The sequence below is a fragment of the Phallusia mammillata genome, chromosome 3 (genome assembly GCF_965637545.1).
Source record: "Phallusia mammillata chromosome 3, kaPhaMamm4.hap1.1, whole genome shotgun sequence".
Classification (NCBI taxonomy): domain Eukaryota; kingdom Metazoa; phylum Chordata; class Ascidiacea; order Phlebobranchia; family Ascidiidae; genus Phallusia; species Phallusia mammillata.
Genome location: NC_137254.1, coordinates 21809121 through 21830492, shown reverse-complemented (window position 1 = coordinate 21830492; position 21372 = coordinate 21809121). Strand labels below are relative to the sequence as shown.

Genomic DNA, 21372 nt, shown 5'->3' with positions numbered 1-21372 from the left:
TAAACGCATAAAAAATATCTTTAGAATCTAACCACGACATCATAAATGAGAGGCGTACATTATGAGCGAACGAAGGGCATGACCGCTTCAAAATGATTTTTCGCGCTGACAACCCTTGTAGAATATACAGGCTCCAGATCACAAACGGTTTAAGGTAAACAAAAACGGTTTTCACAGGTCAACTCTAAAATACATCTAGTAAACGCATACCAAATATCTTTACAATCTAACCACCACATCATAAATGAGAGGCGTACATCATGAGCGAACGAAGGGCATGACCGCTTTAAAATGAATTTTTGCGCTGACGACCCTTGTAGCATATACAGGCTCCAGATCACAAACGGTTTAAGGTAAATGAAAATGGTTTTCACAGGTCAACTCTAAAATACATTGAGTAAACACATACCAAATATCTTTATCTTCTAAGAAGAACATCAAAAACAAGAGGCGTACATCATAAGCGAGCGCAGGGCACGACCGCTAGTGCTGTCGATTTCATGTAGGCCTATAGCATGTAAATTTCTTGTAGCGTGTAGAATACAATCTCAACGTATAGTGATGATGAGCGCCTCTTGATTTTAGGGTAATGATAGGAATTGATTGATATTTTGCATGCGTTCACTCGACGTAGGTCTAGTTTAACGTTAACCTGTGAAAACCGTTTTCAATACATGTCGTTTGTGTTCTGGAGCCTGTACATGCTACTCGGTCGACAGCGCATAAAATTATTTTGAAGCGGTCATCCCCTTCGTTCGCTTGTACGCCTCTCATTTATGATGTGGTGGTTAGATTCTAAAGAAATTTTTTATACGTTTACTAGATGTAGTTTAGAGTTGACCTGTGAAAACCGTTTTCATTTATCTTAATCCGTTTGTGATCTGGAGCCTGTATATGCTACAAAGGTCGTCAGCGCATAAGATTATTTTAGAGCGGTCATGCCCTTCATTCGCTTATGATGTACGCCTCTCATTTATGATGTGGTGGTTAGATTGTAAAGATATTTGGTATGTGTTTACTAGATGTATTTTAGAGTTGACCTGTGAAAACCGTTTTTATTTATCTTAATCCGTTTGTGATCTGGAGCCTGTATATGCTACAAGGGTCGTCAGCGCAAATAAATCATTTTAAAGCGGTCATGCCCTTCGTTTGCTAATGATGTACGCCTCTCATTTATGATGTGGTGGTTAGATTCTTAAGATATTTTTTATGCGTTTACTAGATGTATTTTAGAGTTGACCTGTGAAAACCGTTTTCATTTATCTTAATCCGTTTGTGATCTGGAGCCTGTATATGCTACAAGGGTCGTCAGCGCAAAAAAAATCATTTTAAAGCGGCCATGGCCTTCGTTTGCTTATGATGTACGCCTCTCATTTATGATGTGGTGGTTAGATTGTAAAGATATTTGGTATGTGTTTACTAGATGTATTTTAGAGTTGACCTGTGAAAACCGTTTTCATTTATCTTAATCCGTTTGTGATCTGGAGCCTGTATATGCTACAAGGGTTGTCAGCGCGAAAAATCATTTTAAAGCGGTCATGCCCTTCATTCGCTTATGATGTACGCCTCTCATTTATGATGTCGTGGTTAGATTCTAAAGATATTTTTTATGCGTTTACTAGATGTAGTTTAGAGTTGACCTGTGAAAACCGTTGTTGTTTACATCAAGTCCTTTGTGATTTTAAACCAGTTAAGACTAGTACTTAAAATGATGAAATAACAAATGCACAGTTAAGGGCAACATTTTATTAATGAAAAAATAAAGCACCTCATAAACCCAATTTCCACACAATAACATACTCATATTGGGTGCCACAGTTATATGAAAGAAGAAATAAATGTGAAGAGGATAAATAATTACAAGATTGATTTATCAAGCAAAAACCTGCATTTACAATGAGTACACTAAAAAGGGGTCATCAAGTAAACAGACTGAGAAACAAAAAAGGTGAAACAACATTGTTCAGCTGAAAATGCAATGTGTTGCGAGTTACTGAAATAAAATTAAACCAGCTACCATGTGAAAGATGAGGTTGTATCAAACAAGCTATCATAGAGATTACTGGTTGAAAATAAAGGTTTTTCATTCCTGTCTGATGAATCACTTTTACTGAAAGAGTCTACATCAAAGTGAAAATGTATAAATATTTACCCAAAAGATGCGTTTTTAACGACGCCATGATTATGTCATGTAGGTAAGACAGCGTTAATACCAACAAATGTAACCAACACAACAATTTTGCCTTAATTTGGGTACGAGATTAAAATAACACCAACAAATCATTGAACACATCTAACATAACAAGTTTGCTTTAAATTGGGCACAAGAATTGTTAAATAAACCTGCCTTCGGGTGGTACAGCGGCAAAAAACACACAAATTTCGATTTGATTCATGTAAAACTGAAGTGTGTGGTGAATATCTTAAAATAAAATGTTCCCCTGCAAGTGAGGCAAGAATCATTTAGTATGCATCAATGATTTAGCTGACACTTCAGTGAGCTCATTTCACCCACATCATTCTTCCACAATCAATTCCTTTCTTCCATGTGGTCCAAGGCAATCTTGAATTACCTTTGGAATGATTCTGCTGCCTTTTTCTGCTTCTATTCAGTTTTCCAGATGTTGAACTGCAACAAAAAATAAAAGAAAAAGTGTATGCAACATTTAATTTGACAAGTAGGAGTTTACACAAAAATGCTTGAGTTAGGCCAGGAGAAATGAAAGTCAATGTTTTACAAAACCAGGATCACACTAGAGATGAGCTACCATATTTTTAAACATGCCTAAAAAATAACAAATTACCATCTGCTAAAATAATAGAAACAGTTGAGAATGACAGGCATATCATGACAATTGACAACCACTTACCATGTATCATTGCTTTTCAAATCCAATGTCCCAAGTCCTTCATTTGATAGTGTGCTGGGCCTTAGTTTGCTTGATGAAGCACTAGAAATGCTTCCCCCACCCTGAACTGTCACTTTTTATTACTCCATTTGTTATCAGAACATGGATGCCTATTAGATACAACAACCTTGGCCCATTTTGTATTTTACAGTTTACAATCGAGGAGAATCTGGTACTGCTGCTATTTCACTGCTTAAAATGCGTTTGCTTTTGTCATAACAGTTCACATTTAACTGCCAATTTCATGTAAAACCCATTTCACCTTCGATTATTTCCACAGAAAATACAATATTTTTCAATAAAAAATAAATGTAATGGTTCACTACCATTGCCGATAAAATCGGGCTGTGTTATAACACATGTTCTAAAATTATAACACCGCCCGATAAGAAACGGGGATTTTTTCATAACACAAGCGCTTCTAATCGAGCACTTGTTGACGAATCGGGTGCGTGGCCTGTGATAAAGCGAAAACATGTGACCATTACTGAGTATTTTTTTTTTAATTTAATGACACAATTGATAACTCAAAGTTGTGATTACGGCTGCGCGAACGTCGTCTGCAACCTAGTTTAAAACTTTAGCGAGCATACTACTATGAAAAGTGTGGTGAAGTTCGTGTTGCCATCAATGCCTTGGTTTTAATTTTGTTAAAAGAAGTGTAGAAAAAGTTACATATTATTCTTTGGATTTTCCAACCACTCCCTGGAGGCAATCCGTAGTGGTCGTTACGTTTTTTTTTTGTCCAGGACCTTCGCCAACAGCCATATTGTACCTGGAGTGAGGGACAGGATGCAAAGCTTTATCTGATTTTGAAATGAAATCTGTTTAAACAATTTGTGAATTGAATATAGGGCGATAAATGTAAATTCAGCAATGAGTATGTGAGATAGATATCAGGTGGCCAAACAACAGACATTGTTTATTAAAACTACCTGTTTTTTGGAAGGGATTTCATTTAAAAAAAAAAGTTAACCAAAACCATTTGTTTTAAAAAGCAAACAAAATACTTACCAAAAATAATAAAAACTATGTTGTTTAGAAACTTATCTGTTTGATTTTGACAACAGAAGTGGATTAAAAGGAAATTAATATTACGTTTCTTTATGAAGCATGTATTATGTCTCCCTAAGTTTGGTCACGCAATGAGAGCACACATTTTTGTAAATTGCTGTAATGTTTCTTCGTATCAGAGTTGCTTTGAAATTCAGGATTGCAAATTTTAAACAAAGATTTGTTGTCATTGACTGGCACGGTGTGGCTAACCCAGCTATTACACAGAAATACAACTAAATCACAAATACGAGAATTTAGTCTTGTCCATGGTATATTTAACATACAAAATCAATCAAACAAAAACGGTTAGTGTTTTCCTTTTAAAACACACAATAAACTTTTAAAAACGAATAAAATACACGAGATACATGACACTTACGTAACCTGCAAGTTTATTATCACTTCTATTCCAAAGTTATTTGACGTTTAATGCAATAAATTGCGATTTTTTGCCAATATCTTCACTCTTCACCCATTGCCCGCCATTGTAAAGAAGCTAATGTGTAACGGTTCATTCAAGCGTGACCTGTCTGAGCGATTTCGCCGAGTTGCGCATCTAGTGAATTAAGGTATCTATGGCAGTGCTCTTCAACCTTTTTCCCCGTTGTATACCTTTTACAATTCTGCAGCAGCTTTGTATACCCCACACATAGCATTTTTTTATGTGAACATAGGTTAAATAGTCAACGAAAAATTAGTAGCTGGGTCAACTGAAACGAAAGTATAAGAAACGAAACAATCAAAGATGATTCAATGGCTAGCTTGCTGCTGCATTGTTTCTGCAATTTGGACATAACGTGGTGTTAACACGTTCTCAATAGCCCCCCTCATTAAAGAATCAATGTCAAGTATCGAGTTTCGTTTGTTTGACTTTATCTCGACAAGACTGGAAAATCCTTCTTCGCATAAATAAGTGGTAGGCATCTGTACCAAAATATCAATGGCCTTTTTTGCAATATTTTCGTATTCAGGATATTGTAAAAGAGATACCCAGAATTCTGAGTAATCCACTCCTCGAAATAAGTACTTTTGGTTTAAATCAGCGCGGAGTTCCAGCAATTCCTCGTCCACTGTAAGCTCATCATTAAATGGCTGAATAATCCACGAGTTGGTTTCCAGATATTGGTCGTTGTCGTCAGGAAAGTACGCGGCCAAATTATCGCCAAGTAAGTTCAAGAGACCAACAATAAGGACAGCCAGTTTATCTTCAATAGAAACATCCTCAAACTCCCAACCACACTCTTTCATATATTGGCTTAATAAAGGGAAGTCATTGAAGTTTCTTGATTGAGCATTATTTTTCCAGAGTGGAATTTTTAGTTTCAGTGCATTGATCTTGCTCGTAGAGCGAAATATATCACCCCCTTTACCTTGAAGAGAGATGTTGACTTGGTTGAAACGATCAAAAATCGATGCCAAGTACGCCAATTTTGCAACCCAGAATATGTCAAGGAACTTTATAGCTCTTTCGTCTTTATGTTGAGTGTAATACTCTGTTAATGGTTTACGAAGTTCGAACACACGGGAAAGAACTTTCCCCCTGGATAGCCACCGTACCTCCGAGTGCATAATCAGTTTTTTGGAAGAGGATGTCATTTCATCACAAAGTTTTGAAAACAATCTGTGTTGCTTAGCACTTTTTCGAATTGCGTTTACAATGTCTACAACTGCCCGCAGAACATCGTTTAATTCATGTTCACAGACATCTATCATGCCTGCATTCAGTTTCATTTTCTTTGTTACTAATGCTTCGCGATGAAGAATGCAATGAATTCCTACGCACTTTGGAGACAGACGTTGTATTCTTTTAATCACGCCCTTTTGTGAACCTCGCATAGCTGCAGCGCCATCTGTTGTCACAGCCTTACACTTTGACCAATCTAACTTCTCGTTTTCAAAGAATTTGTTTATTTTGTTGAAAATCGCTTCAGCAGTTGCTGTTTCTCCAACTGGTTGACAAAAAAGATAGTGTTCGACTATTCTGTTTACTTCTACATCAGGAAACCTACAGAAAACCATTAGCTGAGACTCACTACTTACATCAGTACTTTCATCCAACTGTATGCCGAAAGAGGAGGCTTTTAGTAGCTTCTGGATTAGTTGCTCTTTTAAATCTTTGGCTATAACGACACAGCGTCGCCCAACAGTAGTGTCGGAAATTGGAAGTTGTTTGACTTTATCAATTGCCCTTTTTCCTCCATGAATATAATCAGCCGCAATTTCCAAACAAGGCTGAACTACACGTTCAAGTTCAATATACGGACGTTTGACTTTCATTATGTGATGTGACATTTTTAACGAGGCTAATATGAGGTTTTTGTCATCGATTACCTGGTGTCCCATTTGCTTACCAAACAAACTGCTCTGCTTGTTCTGGGCAGCCAATTGTAACTGGAAGAATTTATTTGACTTGTTTTGGTGTTCTGGATGCTGTTTTGTAAGATGACCTAAAAGCTTTGATTAGACAAGATTAACATTGCCATATACGGTTGGCATATTTCCAAAATGTTTCCGAATTCGAACCACAGGGCTTTTTCAGCCAATCACAGCAGCGGAAATCTGCGGGTTGTCGATACGTCACGTCCAGGTTGCTAAGCGGTTACTTTGACTTCAGTATTGTCGACGTTGCAAGTTTTATGTCAGTTTTGAATGAAAAAAACATTTTTACAAGTCGGAACATAGTAAAGACTGATGCATTTTGGATGTTTAAACTGAAGGTAATGTTTATTAGGTTAAGTATAGCAGTAAATTATACACACATAATTTTTATTGGGTGTAAAATCACTTTTGTGCAATATATGCTCCATTAATGTTAGATTATACACTGATACTTTTTATTAAGTCTGAAATAGCTTTTGTGCAAAATATTTTCTATTATTAATGCTATGTGTTTGTTTAGGATAGCAACGCAACCCCTTCAATCCATCAATGTCAAAATTTTACTTTGTATATGATGAGCACTGCATGCAGGAAAGTTTGCATGGCATAAAAACAGTGTATTATGCCTCATTGTCTCTAGTGCAAGCACCTATGATCAACGCAATTTAACACATGCATAGCATGCCATACCTTGGGATCAACAAACTGTTCCTAACCTACGGAGATGAATGGTTTATAATTGTACACAGTGCAGTTCTAACATAAGTGTACACTAGGCATGCCATTTGCATAGTTGTTCCAATTACTCCCCGTATTTTCAGTTTTGAATGTTGTTCTGTGCCACCAATGTATATGTTATTTTGATTGTGCATGCTGGAATTCTGTCGTAAGTTTACAATAAAACAGAAGCGATTTTAAATAGCAAATTGAAGTAGTGTGCTTGAGAACAAATGCAGGATTAAGAAAAACTACTACAGTATAAAGTAAGTTATGAGAAGATTTACTTGTGCTAGCAAATTTATTGTTTTTCTTGTGACATTGAAATGATAATAGTCCCAAAAAATGTTGTACAGAATAGCTGCCATCTAAAACTATGCAGCAGTGTCAGAAATTTATTTTCTTATCTCACCTGATGTGAGCAGCTTTTTCTCAGATATTTTATTTTTCTTGTTTACACCAGTTTTTTTTATTCATTTATAATCACATGTATAATACAAAACACCATTTTACTTACAATACTCTAAATTAGGGTAAGCAAGCTTGGGTAGTATTGACAGCACTCTATATTACCAGTCATATTTGTCAGCAAGTTAAATTAGTTTGTCTTGACCTTGCTACACAGGCTATTTATTTTCCTTCATGGTTTACATTAGTTTATTTAATTGCAACTCTTTTTTGGAACAAAACAGTTGTACCTAAATTAAAACACTATATCACTCATTTCAACAGTCATCCAAAAGTTTGTTTATTATTCATGCAGTAACCACAGTCAAAAATAATCAGTCAACAGTTCTATAAAGTAGATCCAATGATAATCTATTGGTATAATGCAGGTTCTGGAATAGCAAATAGGTAATAACACAAAAATACACGGAAAAGCTGCAGGAAAAGAGTAAAACACAAAAGGAAATGAATTTTTGTACCAACCATACCAAGAAAATATATCATTTTAATGTCAATACCAGAAATACAATGTATTTTGCTATTAAGCATTGCGGTTGCCAATTGAGTTTCTTCCAAATGAATGAAGTGCTGATCTTATTTGTGCAACAAAATGAGCAGAAGAGATAAAGTTCTTAAACCTTTCTACTGCTTCATTAGTTTTCTTTTAATGAAAGTCACTAGAGTGCTTGTAAGCTCAGAACGCTATCAAATTTAAGAAAAGTTCTCTGCAGTGTAGTCTGGACATTCAGTCACTGGTTTATGTTTATGAGGGTCCCGCAATGCCATCAGACAATGAAGTGGGTGGATTGATTTCCATGGCATTTGAACAGCCACCATGATCTTGTGTAGATGTGTGGTGGCCAAATCACTAATGAATTCCACAGATGGTGCCTGCTACTGACCAAAAGCAACTACTACATACATATGCTTCTGAGGTGCTGATCCCTGATACATCCCCAATTGGACTACCACATAACAGGACTGTAAGTGAGGCATTAGTCCGGTCCAGATTGGTTGTAGAAGCCACAAACACCATCTCAGAAGATTGTAACATCATTTTGTCGATTCTTTCCATGATCGGACTTACAATGGCACGAACATAAAATCCTTTAAACTGCTAAAGGCAGATCCTAGCCTCAGATTTATCGGCATACTTCTGTATAGCACAAAACAAATTTATACCACTTGATGCCCCAAAGTTATATTTACGCCACTGATCCCAGAGATAGTACATAGAGCAGGGTTTTGGATTATGGCAGTTGTTAGTGACTGCTGCACTTATTCCATCTGTAACAAGCAACTTGGTCTCATGGGTTTGAACTTTTTAATGCTTGAGACACTAACAATCATTGCCAAAAATTTTTTGTAGATTCACTGATCTTTAGCTAACCAAGGTTTCCGGCAGCTTTAAGCAAGTGATTGTCGTTAACTGGCATACACGGATGAGTAGAAACCAACTTATCTGATGTTTAGTTGACTTGGTGTAAAGTTTGATTTTAACATCCATAGACACAGGACACAAAGTGTTGAATTTGATGCACCAATTTTATGTTGGCAAAACTGATTAAGATGGCATTTAAAGGTTTCCCCAAAATACTTTAGGGTTGAAAAATGTTTGGCATACATTCCAGCTAGTACTAGAAACTACACAAAAAGACTCAAGCCACTCGTCCCAGTCTTTTGCTGATTGTGAGGTCAATCTAAAAACCATTTCTTCATTTCCTTTTGTTACTAATTTTCCTTCAAGTTTCACAATTTGCTGCATGCCTTCAAGTTCCGCAATTTGCTGCATGGAATCCACTTAACAATATCCGATAATTATTTATAAAAAAGCTTGTGATTAATTATTAAAAATGCCTTTTAAAATGCTTTTATTTTAGTAATACAATTATAAAACCACGCACATGTGCGTTGCAACCTTAACTTTCAAATATAGTAACTCAAGGCAGATTGACTGGTTACTACGCAAGCTGTCTTCTGATTGGTTCAATGAGTCGACTACGCTGATTTGTTAAAAAGTCACATGACCCGGGAAAACCCGCCTTTGTGATTGGCTTAAAAAGCCCTGTGGTTCGAATTCGGAAACATTTTGGAAATATGCATACGGTTGAGCAAAAAAGGCACTGGGCAGAAGAAAAAGAACTCTCCTCTTCACCGATTGGGCGACGAAATCCATAATTTATGAAATCGTCATTCCATTTTCGTCTTTTTGGTGCTGTTTTTTGGCGCTTAGCAGCATTAAGCTCATTTGTAGAGGACGTGGTTGGAGATTCTGTGCTACCAAAGTGCTTAAACAACGACATTGCAACTTCCAAACTATCATAAATTAGCCACAGTTGTTATCTTATCATGCAGATTTACGTTCACGCTGCCAATTTATCTCAAACACTAGCTACACTTGAAACTTAAAAGCACAACTAAGCATGTCGTGCACGTAGTCCAGGAGTGTATGCGGCCTATTACGTCATAATCGTTTTTATTAGTTAATGCTTCATAGTTCACATTACTGACGCAATAATAGAGAATCTGGTCAATATCACTTTGGCCAGGATGTGGTGCTTTTCTGATAGGATATGTAAAAACATTTGTTGTGAGAAAATTGTTGTCAGTAACACTAACCTCAGCTGTATTCCCTTCGTATACCCTTGTCTCCTTGTATACCCTAGTTTTGATGCGGTATACACTTGGGTATACAGTATACCCGGTTGAAGAGCACTGATCTATGGCTTAACAATGCAAATAGTCACGTGACTTGCCGAAGTTTCATCTCATGTTTTTAATACTCTTTGCACTGCTGTTTACACTCATGTGCACCCAGGCATGACGAAAACACGTCACAATGTAGTTGCTAAGTTAGACGTGTGCTGTTTTGTTTTTTCACAGTTACAAAGGCTAAAAAATACAAACAACATCCCCAATAATTTTAGGCACGACCCGCCACTGTTATAGAATAGCGAAAGGTAGGTTTACTGTTATTTTAGTTGTGCACAACTTGCGTTCTCCCCCTAATGCCATGTTCAAGCATTTGCTTATACAAGGTGTACTAATTTTGTGCATGCTTTATCCAATACGTCTCACGGTCGACTCGAAGACATTGTATTAATGAAAAGAAAAGTACCAGCATAGTTCCGTTGTCCAATCGTTGCTTCTGTCACGTCTGATAGCACGCTAGACACGTCTGATTGCAGGTATGTGCGCGCTTGTCGGTTGGTTGGTTTTACGCGTCTAAACAAAAACTTGTCCGAGCTTTAGGTTCGGGTGAAGACCGTTTTTGTCTTTGTTGGTAGGTGGTGTTTGGTTACAGGCCAAAATAGGTTTGCGAACAGAACTAGAGTTGTAGCAGAATTGTAAGCAAGTTGTTTACCGCGCAACCACAGGACCAGCTTCTTTTGTTTATTAAGCAAAAGTCTGGAAGTTTTAATTATCCTTTAACTGAGTTTCTGCATGCATATTTATTGGTCGCGAGAAACCACAAAACTAATTTTTAAAAGAAACTGAAGCGTCTTTAGAAGTTAGGAAATCACTGTGCTAGGGTACAGGCAACTGATTTTATTACGATTTAATAAAAGTGTGATCAGAACCTTCACTAAAGTTCTGTAGCTCTTTTTAAATAGGACTAAAACGGGTATTTGTATGTATTGTTTTAAGTAGCTGCATTACAATTTAAAGCTCGTCCGAGACACTATAGCTATGAAGAAACAAGTTGTACCCAACAGCAGGACCGAGAAAGAAAACAAAAATCGCAAAACTTAGTAAACTACATGAAATACAAGCAACAATTCTGAATTTGCACAGCGATAGGGCAAGAATCGCAAAACGCAACACATAGAAAATAAGACACAAATTTAGGAATATATTATTGACATATAAGTTACCACACCTTATATCGTTCTGAACGTAAAGAACCATCAGTCTTTGTAATAAGATATTTCCAAGAGGTAAAAGTAATCGTTGTTGTCAACATGCAGGTTTGCATTCTCTTAAATACAGAAAGTTTAGACATTTTATAAATGAATAGGCTATAAGTGATATTTAAAAAAAGATTTTTCAAAAACATATACAATCTTGTCGATTTAGAAAGATGAAGTACGCTAAAAGTTACTTTCTCATTCTCAATGTGGTACTGGTGTTAACAACACCTGTTGGTACGTTGCCATTGCTGTTGGTACGTTAACTATTAGAAAACTAAAATATGTAAATTTTGTCTTGCAGTTCCTACTTGTTCCAGACCAGATATTTTGAATGGCAATGTGGTTCCAGACTCCGCCGTATATAACAATGCAGAAGTAGTAGATTTTTCCTGCAAAAGCGGTTACACTCTTAATGGAATACCAACTGCAACATGCGTAGCAAACGAAACCGATGCCAGTTGGGACAGTCCAATTCCAACATGCACAGGTATATTTACTTTTACACATAGACAATTAATATGTACACAAATTTGCAAGAGTGTATGTCACATAATCAACAAACCAACGCGTTGGGTTTGCAGAGACTCCAGCACCAGTCTGTGGTAAACGGTCCAGCTCGTTCAGAACGGTAAACCTTTTGCATACTCACTATACTTGTCAGACATTTTTAAACTTTTACGTTTTTGAATGTTCCAGAGCGCAAGAATACACGGCGGGTCAACTTCAACAAGCGGCTCTTGGCCCTGGATGGTGCAAGTGTTTAAAAACAATGTCCTATTCCATGAATTTTTATGTGGAGGAAGTATTTTGTCTGCAAAATGGGTCATGACGGGAGCCGACTGTTTCAGTGACTCTGAAACGTGAGTAAACATAAGACAACACAACAAAACAAACAAAGTAATATGGACCTTAACTTAGGTTGGTGATCTACGCTGGAACACTGACGCTTTCTGAAAATGCGCCAGGAGAACAAAGGTTACCAGTGAGAAGAAAGGTCAAACACCCAAGTTTTATGTACGTAAATATTCAAACATGGACACATATAGTTTGTGTAGTGAAAATATTAAGATACTTACTTTTTCAGAAATTATCAGTCAGGAAACGACGCAGCGCTTTTAGAAGTGTCGTCAAGAATTGTGTTTAATGATGATGTGAGACCCATCTGTTTACCACCTGGAACGAATTACGAATTGCCTCCAAACACAAAATGTTTCTTTGCGGGTTGGGGAAGAACACATGGTATGATTTTAGGAGTAAATTTTTGATTTGTTTGTTTACACCTTACGATAATACATTTATAAGTTAGTCGTGAACAACAATAGGGTCATTCGTCCTTAGGATTTTAAGATATGATATGTGTATAAAACTTATAGGTTTTCATGAACTTTGGTCTTCGATCATTGATGGTTTTATTTAAGCAGGCCTGAATAAGATAATGCTTCCCGCGGAACGATTTTAAATCGTAGAGTTGTAAACGGGCCTGAAACTGGAGCCAGAACACAGCCCGAACCCGAAAGTACAAGCCCGAAACCCGGCCCGATCCCGCATGGTTTTGTGGAAGCCCTTTTAGGTCCGAAAGTTTGATTGACAGGCGTTTAAATTAAAGCCTCAGAAAAACTAAGACAACCAACACAACAGACAATTGGTCTTAAACAAGGCGTTTAAGGGCTGTTCAAAATTAGGTCAGGCCCATCAACTGGCTACTGAGCTAGTTAAAGATATTTAAAAAATGTTGACACCAAGTGTAAAGTTAGGCCCGAATCAAGCCCGCATTTTTTAAGAAACCCAAGCCCGAAACCGAAACCGAAACCGGCCCGCAAAGCCCGGTCCGACTTACAACTTTAGGACGTCTTGTGTTCGAAATGACACTTTTTATTGCTGTTATTATTAGCGAAATCAGTCGAAGGTTTATTGTATAGTTTTGTACAAAATAGGTGAGTGTCTGGCGTGATCCATTGTGGATGTGTGACAAAGAAGTATTGTCATTTCACGGATCTGCATTTTTCACTCAACTTCATTTTACAGACTTTAATTTCAATATTTATACACGAAATTTTGATTGATTAGTTATTTTTGCCGTTGTCCACGATATCTTCTATTTCACGATTACTTAATATAAATGTTATAGCAACAATAGCATCCGTCCCGCGCCAAAGAATTTTCCTGTCGCTAACCTACCGTTTTGACTTGGGCAGGCCTAACTATGACCAAACAATAAACTGAGTGGATCTTTTTAAGGTATGAAGTATTGCAGTTTGCAAAAAAAATCCTGATTTTCCTTTAGACCAGCGTGGTCCAACTGCAGGCCCGCGGGCCAATTGTGGCCCGCGAGATAATTTTGTTGGCCCGCGAAAGTCCCAACATTTTAATGACAACTATAAGTTTTGTCTTCAGTAATTCAATGTTTTCAATATATCAGGATTAACGCACACTAAATGCTATAAAATCTCCTATTGTGACGCATGACACGGCATTGTTATGTAATAAAGGGTTCTGCTTCTCCAAACCGTTCAGGGGCATTTCTGCGCTAGAGTGGAAACTGAATATTTTTGACAGCTTCTGCTAAGTAAATAACTACAAAGTATAAAAATAAACTTATCTGTAGGTAAAAAAGGTGTATAGTTACCCTAGAGTTGGCCCAGAAAAAGTTTTTTCCTGCAAAAATTTAAACCTTGGCCCGCGTAGTAAGTTAACGATTTTAAATGGCCCGCAACAAAATAAAGTTGGACCACACTGCTTTAGACCATACATTTCGTCCTTCTGAGACGTTACAAGAAGTAGAAATGCAGATACAAACCAGGACATACTGTGATCCAAACTACAGAAGATTTCGCGGTGCGTCGCCTGATGGGCTCCCCAGCACCCTTCTGTGTGCCCATGCAGACAACAAAGATACTTGTGCGGTAATAACTACTTTTATGTTTAATGTTTCCAGGCTTTCACTCTTTTATTCCGCAATGGGTAAAATGGGTCACAGTCATATTTGGTCCGTAAATTCCAACTAAAGGGAAAACTAAGCATGTTAAAACCATTGTTTGGGACGATGCGTGAATTTATAGTTTTCCCATACTAAAACTGATAACAAAATAACAATATTATTTCAGGGAGATTGGGGCGGACCACTGATGTGCGATGTTGGCGACGGGACATGGTACCAATATGGTGTGAACAGTTTTAGTGACGACAGATGTGATAATGGGCCAACATTTTACACACAAATGACACAAGTGTACTCTTGGATTGAAACGGGTAAACGAAGTAGAATATACCAAATGTTAATATTTGTCACATCGTTTGGAACTGATTTATTTCATGGGTCATAAATCAATCAATCAATAATACTAATTAATCTGCAACGTAAATAACCGTAGCTCGTTGTTTTTGCAGTTACAGGTTTAAACTTCACTGCACCGGATGGTAAGTCGAGATTTTACATTTTAGTTTTATTTTCAAACTTTTACAGCGTATGTGTTATCCAATTTAGAATAACTGAGTAATATTTCACCACATATTTTCCAGATGTCAATGAATGCGAACAAACGCCTGATCCATGTCCAAATGATAAATGCATTAACTACGTTGGGAGTTATACCTGTGGCGCAATAAGTGGACTGCGCGTTCACCATGCATTTCAAGTCATTTGGGGCGTCTGTCTTATGTTTTGTTTAATCATTTAAGGCTTACATTTTAAGCGCTTGTTTCACCATTTATGTTCCAAGTTTTGATTGTACATTAACAAAAATGAATAATTCATTCAAAGAAACGTGGGTACTAATAAAAATGAAAGAAAACAATTGAAAACCATCTGACATGGCACAAGCTTTTAGAAATCTTTGCATCAAATCTATACGAAAAAATCCACTTGAATTCCCACTTAACAAAGAAATATAGTTTTTACGACGGTAAAATTTACAATCGACTGGTAAAACATAGGACTTGAACGTGCGTAAAGGCGCCACTCATGCGCATCGCGGCGTGCCATTTGCCGTTTTCGTTTACCGCGTTGCCTGTTTATAAACGCCTGATTTGCGTTGCTCTATCTTTTTCACGTTTCTAACATACTTCTGACATGGCTTCGTTGCACAATAAAGCTTTGGCCGCTTCAGTAAACCATTTTCTTATAAGTAAAGAGGACATATAGTGTGTGTTTTTGCCAAGTTTTAGACCAGGGGTGGGGAACCTGCGGCCTAAACGATGTCAGAATACAATTAACGATGTTGATAATACACACTGCACCATGCGCTAAAAACTAGACAGAAACGTATTTTTTTACCTTTATTCCACATTACGATTTGATTGGTTTAAGCGCAGCGGTTTAGAGCCAAATGTTTGCGTACTGGTACACAAAGCGATATCCGTAGAACTGCCAAGAGACCAAGTTTCTACAATCTTACTTCTGCTGCAAACGAACAATTGTTTGCGCACAATCGAATGTCTTAAACTCGTCTGTGATGTCACAAGATGCTCTTAGATTGATATTAATAAACAAGCGAGTTTATATGTTAATAAAATCCTGAATGTTGTGGAGAGGGTAGAAATGTAGTGACGAATTTTATTTAGCTTGGACCGTAAGTCCAGTAGCACATCAACCGATCACGTATAAAACTGCGGGCCCACTTGGATCACTTGGCCCGCTTGGCCCAGCACTTCATGCAATTGAAAAACTGCGGGCCCACTATATCCATTTGCTTAGCCCGTCTCTCGCTGGGAAAAACGGGCCAAGTGCTGGGCCAAGTGCTGGGCCAAGCGGGCCCGCAGTTTTAGACGTGACCCCACATCAACCATTCTGTAAGTCAAAAAGTTTGAATGTCACTGTCCTTGGCCTGAGAAATAGTCTGTGTGGCCTGAACGAGTGTCGATAAACCGTTTGGCGGCCTTCACAAACAAAAAGGTTCCCCACCCCTGTTTTAGACCAATCCAAAACAAAAACAAAAACAAAGCAGAAAGCCATAGCGCAACTTCTCTCAATAACTGGCTACAACGTTTATTATTCGTGAAAATATTTTTAACTTTTATCAGAGTGTCACCATTGGATGTCGCAATTGTTCCACGGTATTTTTTTACGCAGGAGTACTAAAGCACTTGAATTAATTACATACGCCATACACATAGGCGTCGATTTTTCAGCAAAAAGTTTCGTTTGTGGGGTGGCAAAATTTGGCGAAGAAAAGTGGTTTGTTACGTGATCAAAACACAACGTTGTACGCGTTTAGGTTCGTATGGCTTTCGCGGATATTGGCAGGGCATAAACACGAACATTAATCTGTACTCGCAAACTTGCTTCACTTGGATGTGACACCTGTGAAAGTACGTCACACATCGTCTAGTTGTGCATTTTATTTATCCCTTAAGAAAGAGTGTGGTTAAAAAGGTATCAAGACGAACAAATCGCAAATGCGCTTGCAATACCTAAACAGAGAACTGTAAATTAGTTTTACACGTTCAATTTTGCAAAAGTATCGAATCGGCTTTGCAGTTTCGACAAGAACTTTACGCACATGGGTGGCCGCTACAATTCTGTTTCTCGGGCATGGAAAAGGAATATATTCTCGAACTGCCAATCAACCTCCAGAATACACACAAACAAACGTCACGTTATAAGTCCTGTCCAGAATTGCTCTGGCGGACTAAACTTGACGAAAGTCGCTAAAGCGAGTAGCACAAAATCGGTTTTCCCCAAGCGTTGTTTGAAAACAATAAGGATTTTGCGCATCTTGCTTTGCACATGCTCGAAGTGTACCGGCCGTTAGAAAGAGCGCATGTCAATAAAAGAAATGCATATCTATAATGCACGAATGTAAATAAGGCCAGGCAATTTCTGGGGTGGCAGCATAGCTTTTTTATAACGGCTGCCACCCCAGAGATTTTTAATGGGGAGGCACGCCACCCCTGTCACCCCGGGAATCGACGGCTATGGCCATACACACCTAAAAAAGAAACGAGCCAAAAACTTAAAGCAATGGCGGGATTACTTCATAGTCAACATCCTTTATATACTGCTCAAGAAATTGACAGTTTTACCTAAAAGCAGTCGTCACAATACAAAAGCTTTGCAAAATACCTTTAGATGACGTAAAGAGCAGTTATTTAAATGAACAGTGAGACTGAGGTTGGGTTAGGGACTAAATTTTTGGTTTTTAGGTTGATTTTATTGTTATTATTATTACAAGACTCCACACCAACCCTAATAGCCCTATCCGTCAGCATTTTTCACACGAACTGCATTTAAATATTTCCGTTTCGTCACCTACAGGAAAGTAGCAGGCATGTGAGTTCCAGTGTTAGTAGCTCTATCAATGAATTAAACCTATAACACATAGCTTCGTCACACAACGACAATGTCATCATACAAATAAGTAGCAATTTAAAAATACATTGCATGCGTTTATTTTTGAAAATCCAATATATGACACAATTAAAACACGACCGGCATTTAATCAGTGACCCCTTATTTATGGATACTAGGGAAAAAAAACTATGATTTCACCCCAATGTTCCAGGTCCTCCTTGCTATTAGATCGTCATTAACTTTGTATCGCAACACAACAATTTCCCAAATATTGACTGTAGCATATCGCCTTGCCTATAGAGCATGGTCGGCAATCCCTGACACACAAGCCCAGGTCAGCAAGTCAAAATACAGTATTTCGAACAAAAAAATTGACATACAAAGCCATTACTTTTTTACATAAAAATTAAATTTGTCACGCGGTTTTTGAAAGGTTGCCGACGCGGCCGGTGAAAATTTGACCATATTTATAACTGTACCTCTTTAAAGTTGACTTTGGTGACCGGTCTTGGTGCATTTTTCTGATAAGGTCTCTTCTGATTGCTATTTGGCTTTCACCTATTTGAAATAGAGATTTCTGATTGGCAGAACAGAATATCTGTTGGTTTTGTTTCAAGTCAGTAAACACAATACAACAGTTTCGCCAGCAAAGCACCTGAAAATAAAAAAAGAAGTAAGTATTGCATTTTACATCACTGACCGGCGATGTTCCATGTCAATTTCCATTTCCCAATCTGTAAGTTAAGCAACCACTACAGCACTTCATTTCACACTGAAAGTGAACAAACTTTAATACCTATATAGACAGTTGGTGCCTTTTTACTTAAAAATTGGGAACAGTTCACACTTTTGCTGTTTGGTACGTACATTTAAAGTGTACAATATTAATGTAGCATTTAATTCCAAGTTTAAGAATAGCTTTTTCTTCACACACACACATACATGTAAACCTGCAAAAAGAAACAAAACTGTTTTGCACTCACTTTCACAGAGCACTATTTTCACTTGCATTCAGACAACTTTAGAATTTAGAATAAATGCATCTTTATGACGCAACAATTGCTGCCTAAACTGCACAACAAAATGCAGTGAGATTTTTAACAAATGTTTTTTGTCTGTAAATTTGTGCTAGTAAACATTATCAGACGAAAAGTTTACAATGAATCCACTACCACAGTATGTGTCTCATACTACATTGCAGAAACTGTAGGTTTATCATTATTTTACTGTGTAAAACTACTCAACAGTGGCCAGTGGTTCTTCCTGGGGATATGCAAGGCGCGTTTTCCACAAAAGCCGTCGAGCCGAAAACGCCGTTCGTCGCGCTTGTCTTGCTGATAATGTCAGATGCTGCTTTCAAACTTGTTTGAAATGCTGCATCTGGCCTTTAACACCAAACATCTAATTTGGTCAGTGATGATTTGCATTTTACGTTTATCACATTACACCAGTTTGATCGGCCTTTATGTTTTATAATGTCAGCAAAAATGGCACTGATGCAAACAAATTGCACAGTGATTTTTTTGATATTGTTTTGTTTTACTTGTTTGGGTTCGCTTCGGAGATGAGATTATAAGGTTAGAAATACAAGGAATTAATTTAAACATTATTATCTGATTCTCTTCTTTGCCATTGTTTTCACAAACAAATAAATAACACGGTTATATTTAACACATTATTGTGAATTCGCATTTAAATTCATCAAAATCAGTTGAAATCTTGCGTTTAAAAAAAAGTCAAATGCGATAAGCACATCTACAATGCTGGTAGAGTAACGAAAGATAGGTTTTCTGCTGTTTCGGGACATCAGGAGTATGAAGAACTTTATATGCAGGCCAACCCATAAAATGTAGTCCTGCGATGCATGGTCATGTTTAGGCATTTGCTTGTACAATGTGGAGAACTTATTTCATACATCCATCATTCATCCAATCAAACGAACTAGGAATTACGCCTCACGATCGATTTGAAGACGTTATGTTCATGGAAAGTAAAAGTTCCAAGTCCCAACAATGTATGGTCGTCCAACCATTGCTTCTGTCACGTCTAATAGCACGCTAGGCACGTCTGATTGCAAATGTGCACAATTGTCGGATGCTATATGCACGATTGTTGGATGCATTGAGTTTGGCAAAGGGCAAACCCGAACTTGTTCGGTTGGTTGGTTTTGCACGTCTAACTTGTGTAATAATGCTATTTTCTGTTGTTATTGTGCCGGGAACTTTCGACAGACGACAAGTTATAGCTTGGGGCAAGTGCCCCTCTTGCCCCTACGTGGCGGCGCCCATGGTTGCTGGTAATATTGTGTCTCCTTTAAGAAACCGTTTGTCACCAGAAAACGTAAACAAACTTATTGTCATCAAGCACAATGTGTGAAATGATAACTGATTACTCATTTCAATTTCTGATTACTGTAAAAAAAATTTTAGTGCCAGTAGTTTAGTGTTGTTTCTTGGTGTTAAGACTTAAATGGTGAAGTGTTTTGTTTAAGTGATTTATTATACTGTGTGCGTTGTTAAATTAACTGTGATGGTAAAAAAGCAGTTAATGTGTTAGACTCAGTATGTTGTTATATTAACTGTGATGGGAAAACACATTACAAATACATCAGTTTGAAAATGTTGTTGCTTGTTTGCAAAGTATCGGGTATCGGTATCGGATCGCAGTACTTTTGGGGTAAAATATCGGGTATCGGTATCGGTTCAAAATATTGGTATCGGGCCAACCCTAGTTTCTGCATGCATATTTATTGGTCGGTAGAAACCACACAAAATTAATTCTTAGAAGGAATTTAGGCGCGTCAAAAAAGTTTGGGAATCACTGTACATTTGGTTGTTTAAAAGCATCAGTTTTCAGCTTATTTCTCTCAATGTTTTGAAGTGGTGGTATGTATGTTATCAACCTATCACACTCATTGCAAATTTCTTACACAACCTATCCTTCTCAACCCAGAGTTTAGGCCAAACAGCAAGTGCTGCAAGAACGACTAATAACGCGTTACCAACCAAGCAAACCCGAACCAATGATTTACGTCACTGCGGTATTGCGGTCTAACTTGGAGCAATTACGTATTGTTGCCTAAATAGTTTGTTTTCATTTTTCCGTGTAAGACCTATTCCGCGTAAGACTTACATCCTAAAAGTTGTCATTAAAACGGTGTCTATATCTTTAGTGGTTAGGCCAATGCAAAACAGTTGGCAAAAGCGTAATAATGTGGTTGTTTGCGCAAGTTGCTGCTATGCCGCAAGTCTTCTACATACCTTGTGTATTTGCTGCCCCAGGCAATAGTCTTGCAAAACAAGTAAAAGAAATTCGAAATAAGTCACAGCGTCAATATTATGTTGGGATAAAGCTGCATTTTACAAGATGCCGATGCAAGATATTACCACCGCAATAGCTTGCCTTAGAGATAGACGACAAGAAGCCGTCAAGACTTGTTGAAATTACTGTGACATGTGTCTCACATCATTCAACGTAAAAAGCTGTTTAAGGCTGGCAAAGGTCTTTATTGTAGCTTTCATAATGTGTTTTTGAAGGAATGTGGGCATTATAAATAATCATTTTTGTTTGGTACAGGCGCTTCTCTGTGTTATAGTAAACAAGTTCGACATATGTATAGTATTGTTTGAGCTTTGGGTGATAAACTTTCTCCTGGAGCAACAAA

The 21372-nt window shown here is 37.5% G+C and overlaps 2 protein-coding genes, 2 long non-coding RNA genes and 1 pseudogene across 4 annotated transcripts; 2 read left to right on the top strand and 3 right to left on the bottom strand.

Moving 5' to 3' along the window:
- Positions 1-1726: 1726 nt before the first annotated feature.
- On the bottom strand, positions 1727-3460 carry LOC145218285 (uncharacterized). Its single transcript, XR_013857562.1, has 2 exons — positions 2871-3460; positions 1727-2629 (listed from the first exon to the last, which is right to left on the bottom strand). It is a non-coding gene; the product is annotated as an uncharacterized LOC145218285 (long non-coding RNA).
- A 1255-nt stretch (positions 3461-4715) lies between these two features.
- On the bottom strand, positions 4716-6257 carry LOC145219835 (SCAN domain-containing protein 3-like). Its single transcript, XM_080087142.1, has one exon. The coding sequence runs from the start codon at positions 6255-6257 to the stop codon at positions 4716-4718; it is 1542 nt and encodes a 513-aa protein (XP_079943268.1).
- Positions 6258-7793: 1536 nt separating this feature from the next.
- LOC145220453 (uncharacterized) lies at positions 7794-9610 on the bottom strand (annotated as a pseudogene).
- Positions 9611-11725: 2115 nt separating this feature from the next.
- Positions 11726-12158, top strand: LOC145218839 (uncharacterized). The gene is made up of 3 exons (XR_013857755.1): positions 11726-11906; positions 12001-12047; positions 12116-12158. It is a non-coding gene; the product is annotated as an uncharacterized LOC145218839 (long non-coding RNA).
- Positions 12159-14166: 2008 nt separating this feature from the next.
- Positions 14167-15346, top strand: LOC145218833 (mast cell tryptase-like). The gene is made up of 4 exons (XM_080086241.1): positions 14167-14322; positions 14524-14668; positions 14807-14836; positions 14939-15346. Exons 1-4 carry the CDS (start codon positions 14203-14205, stop codon positions 15094-15096), a joined length of 453 nt encoding a protein of 150 aa, XP_079942367.1. The 5' UTR covers positions 14167-14202; the 3' UTR covers positions 15097-15346.
- Positions 15347-21372: the final 6026 nt, after the last annotated feature.

Excerpts from the sequence above, each read along its gene's own strand:
- LOC145218833 (XM_080086241.1), top strand. The coding sequence starts at position 14,203 with ATGCAGATACAAACCAGGACATACTGTGATCCAAACTACAGAAGATTT. Across the intron at positions 14,669-14,806 it reads GTACTCTTGGATTGAAACGG|TTACAGGTTTAAACTTCACT; the intron begins GTAAACGAAGTA and ends TTGTTTTTGCAG. Across the intron at positions 14,837-14,938 it reads AAACTTCACTGCACCGGATG|ATGTCAATGAATGCGAACAA; the intron begins GTAAGTCGAGAT and ends CATATTTTCCAG.
- LOC145219835 (XM_080087142.1), bottom strand. The coding sequence starts at position 6,257 with ATGTCACATCACATAATGAAAGTCAAACGTCCGTATATTGAACTTGAA.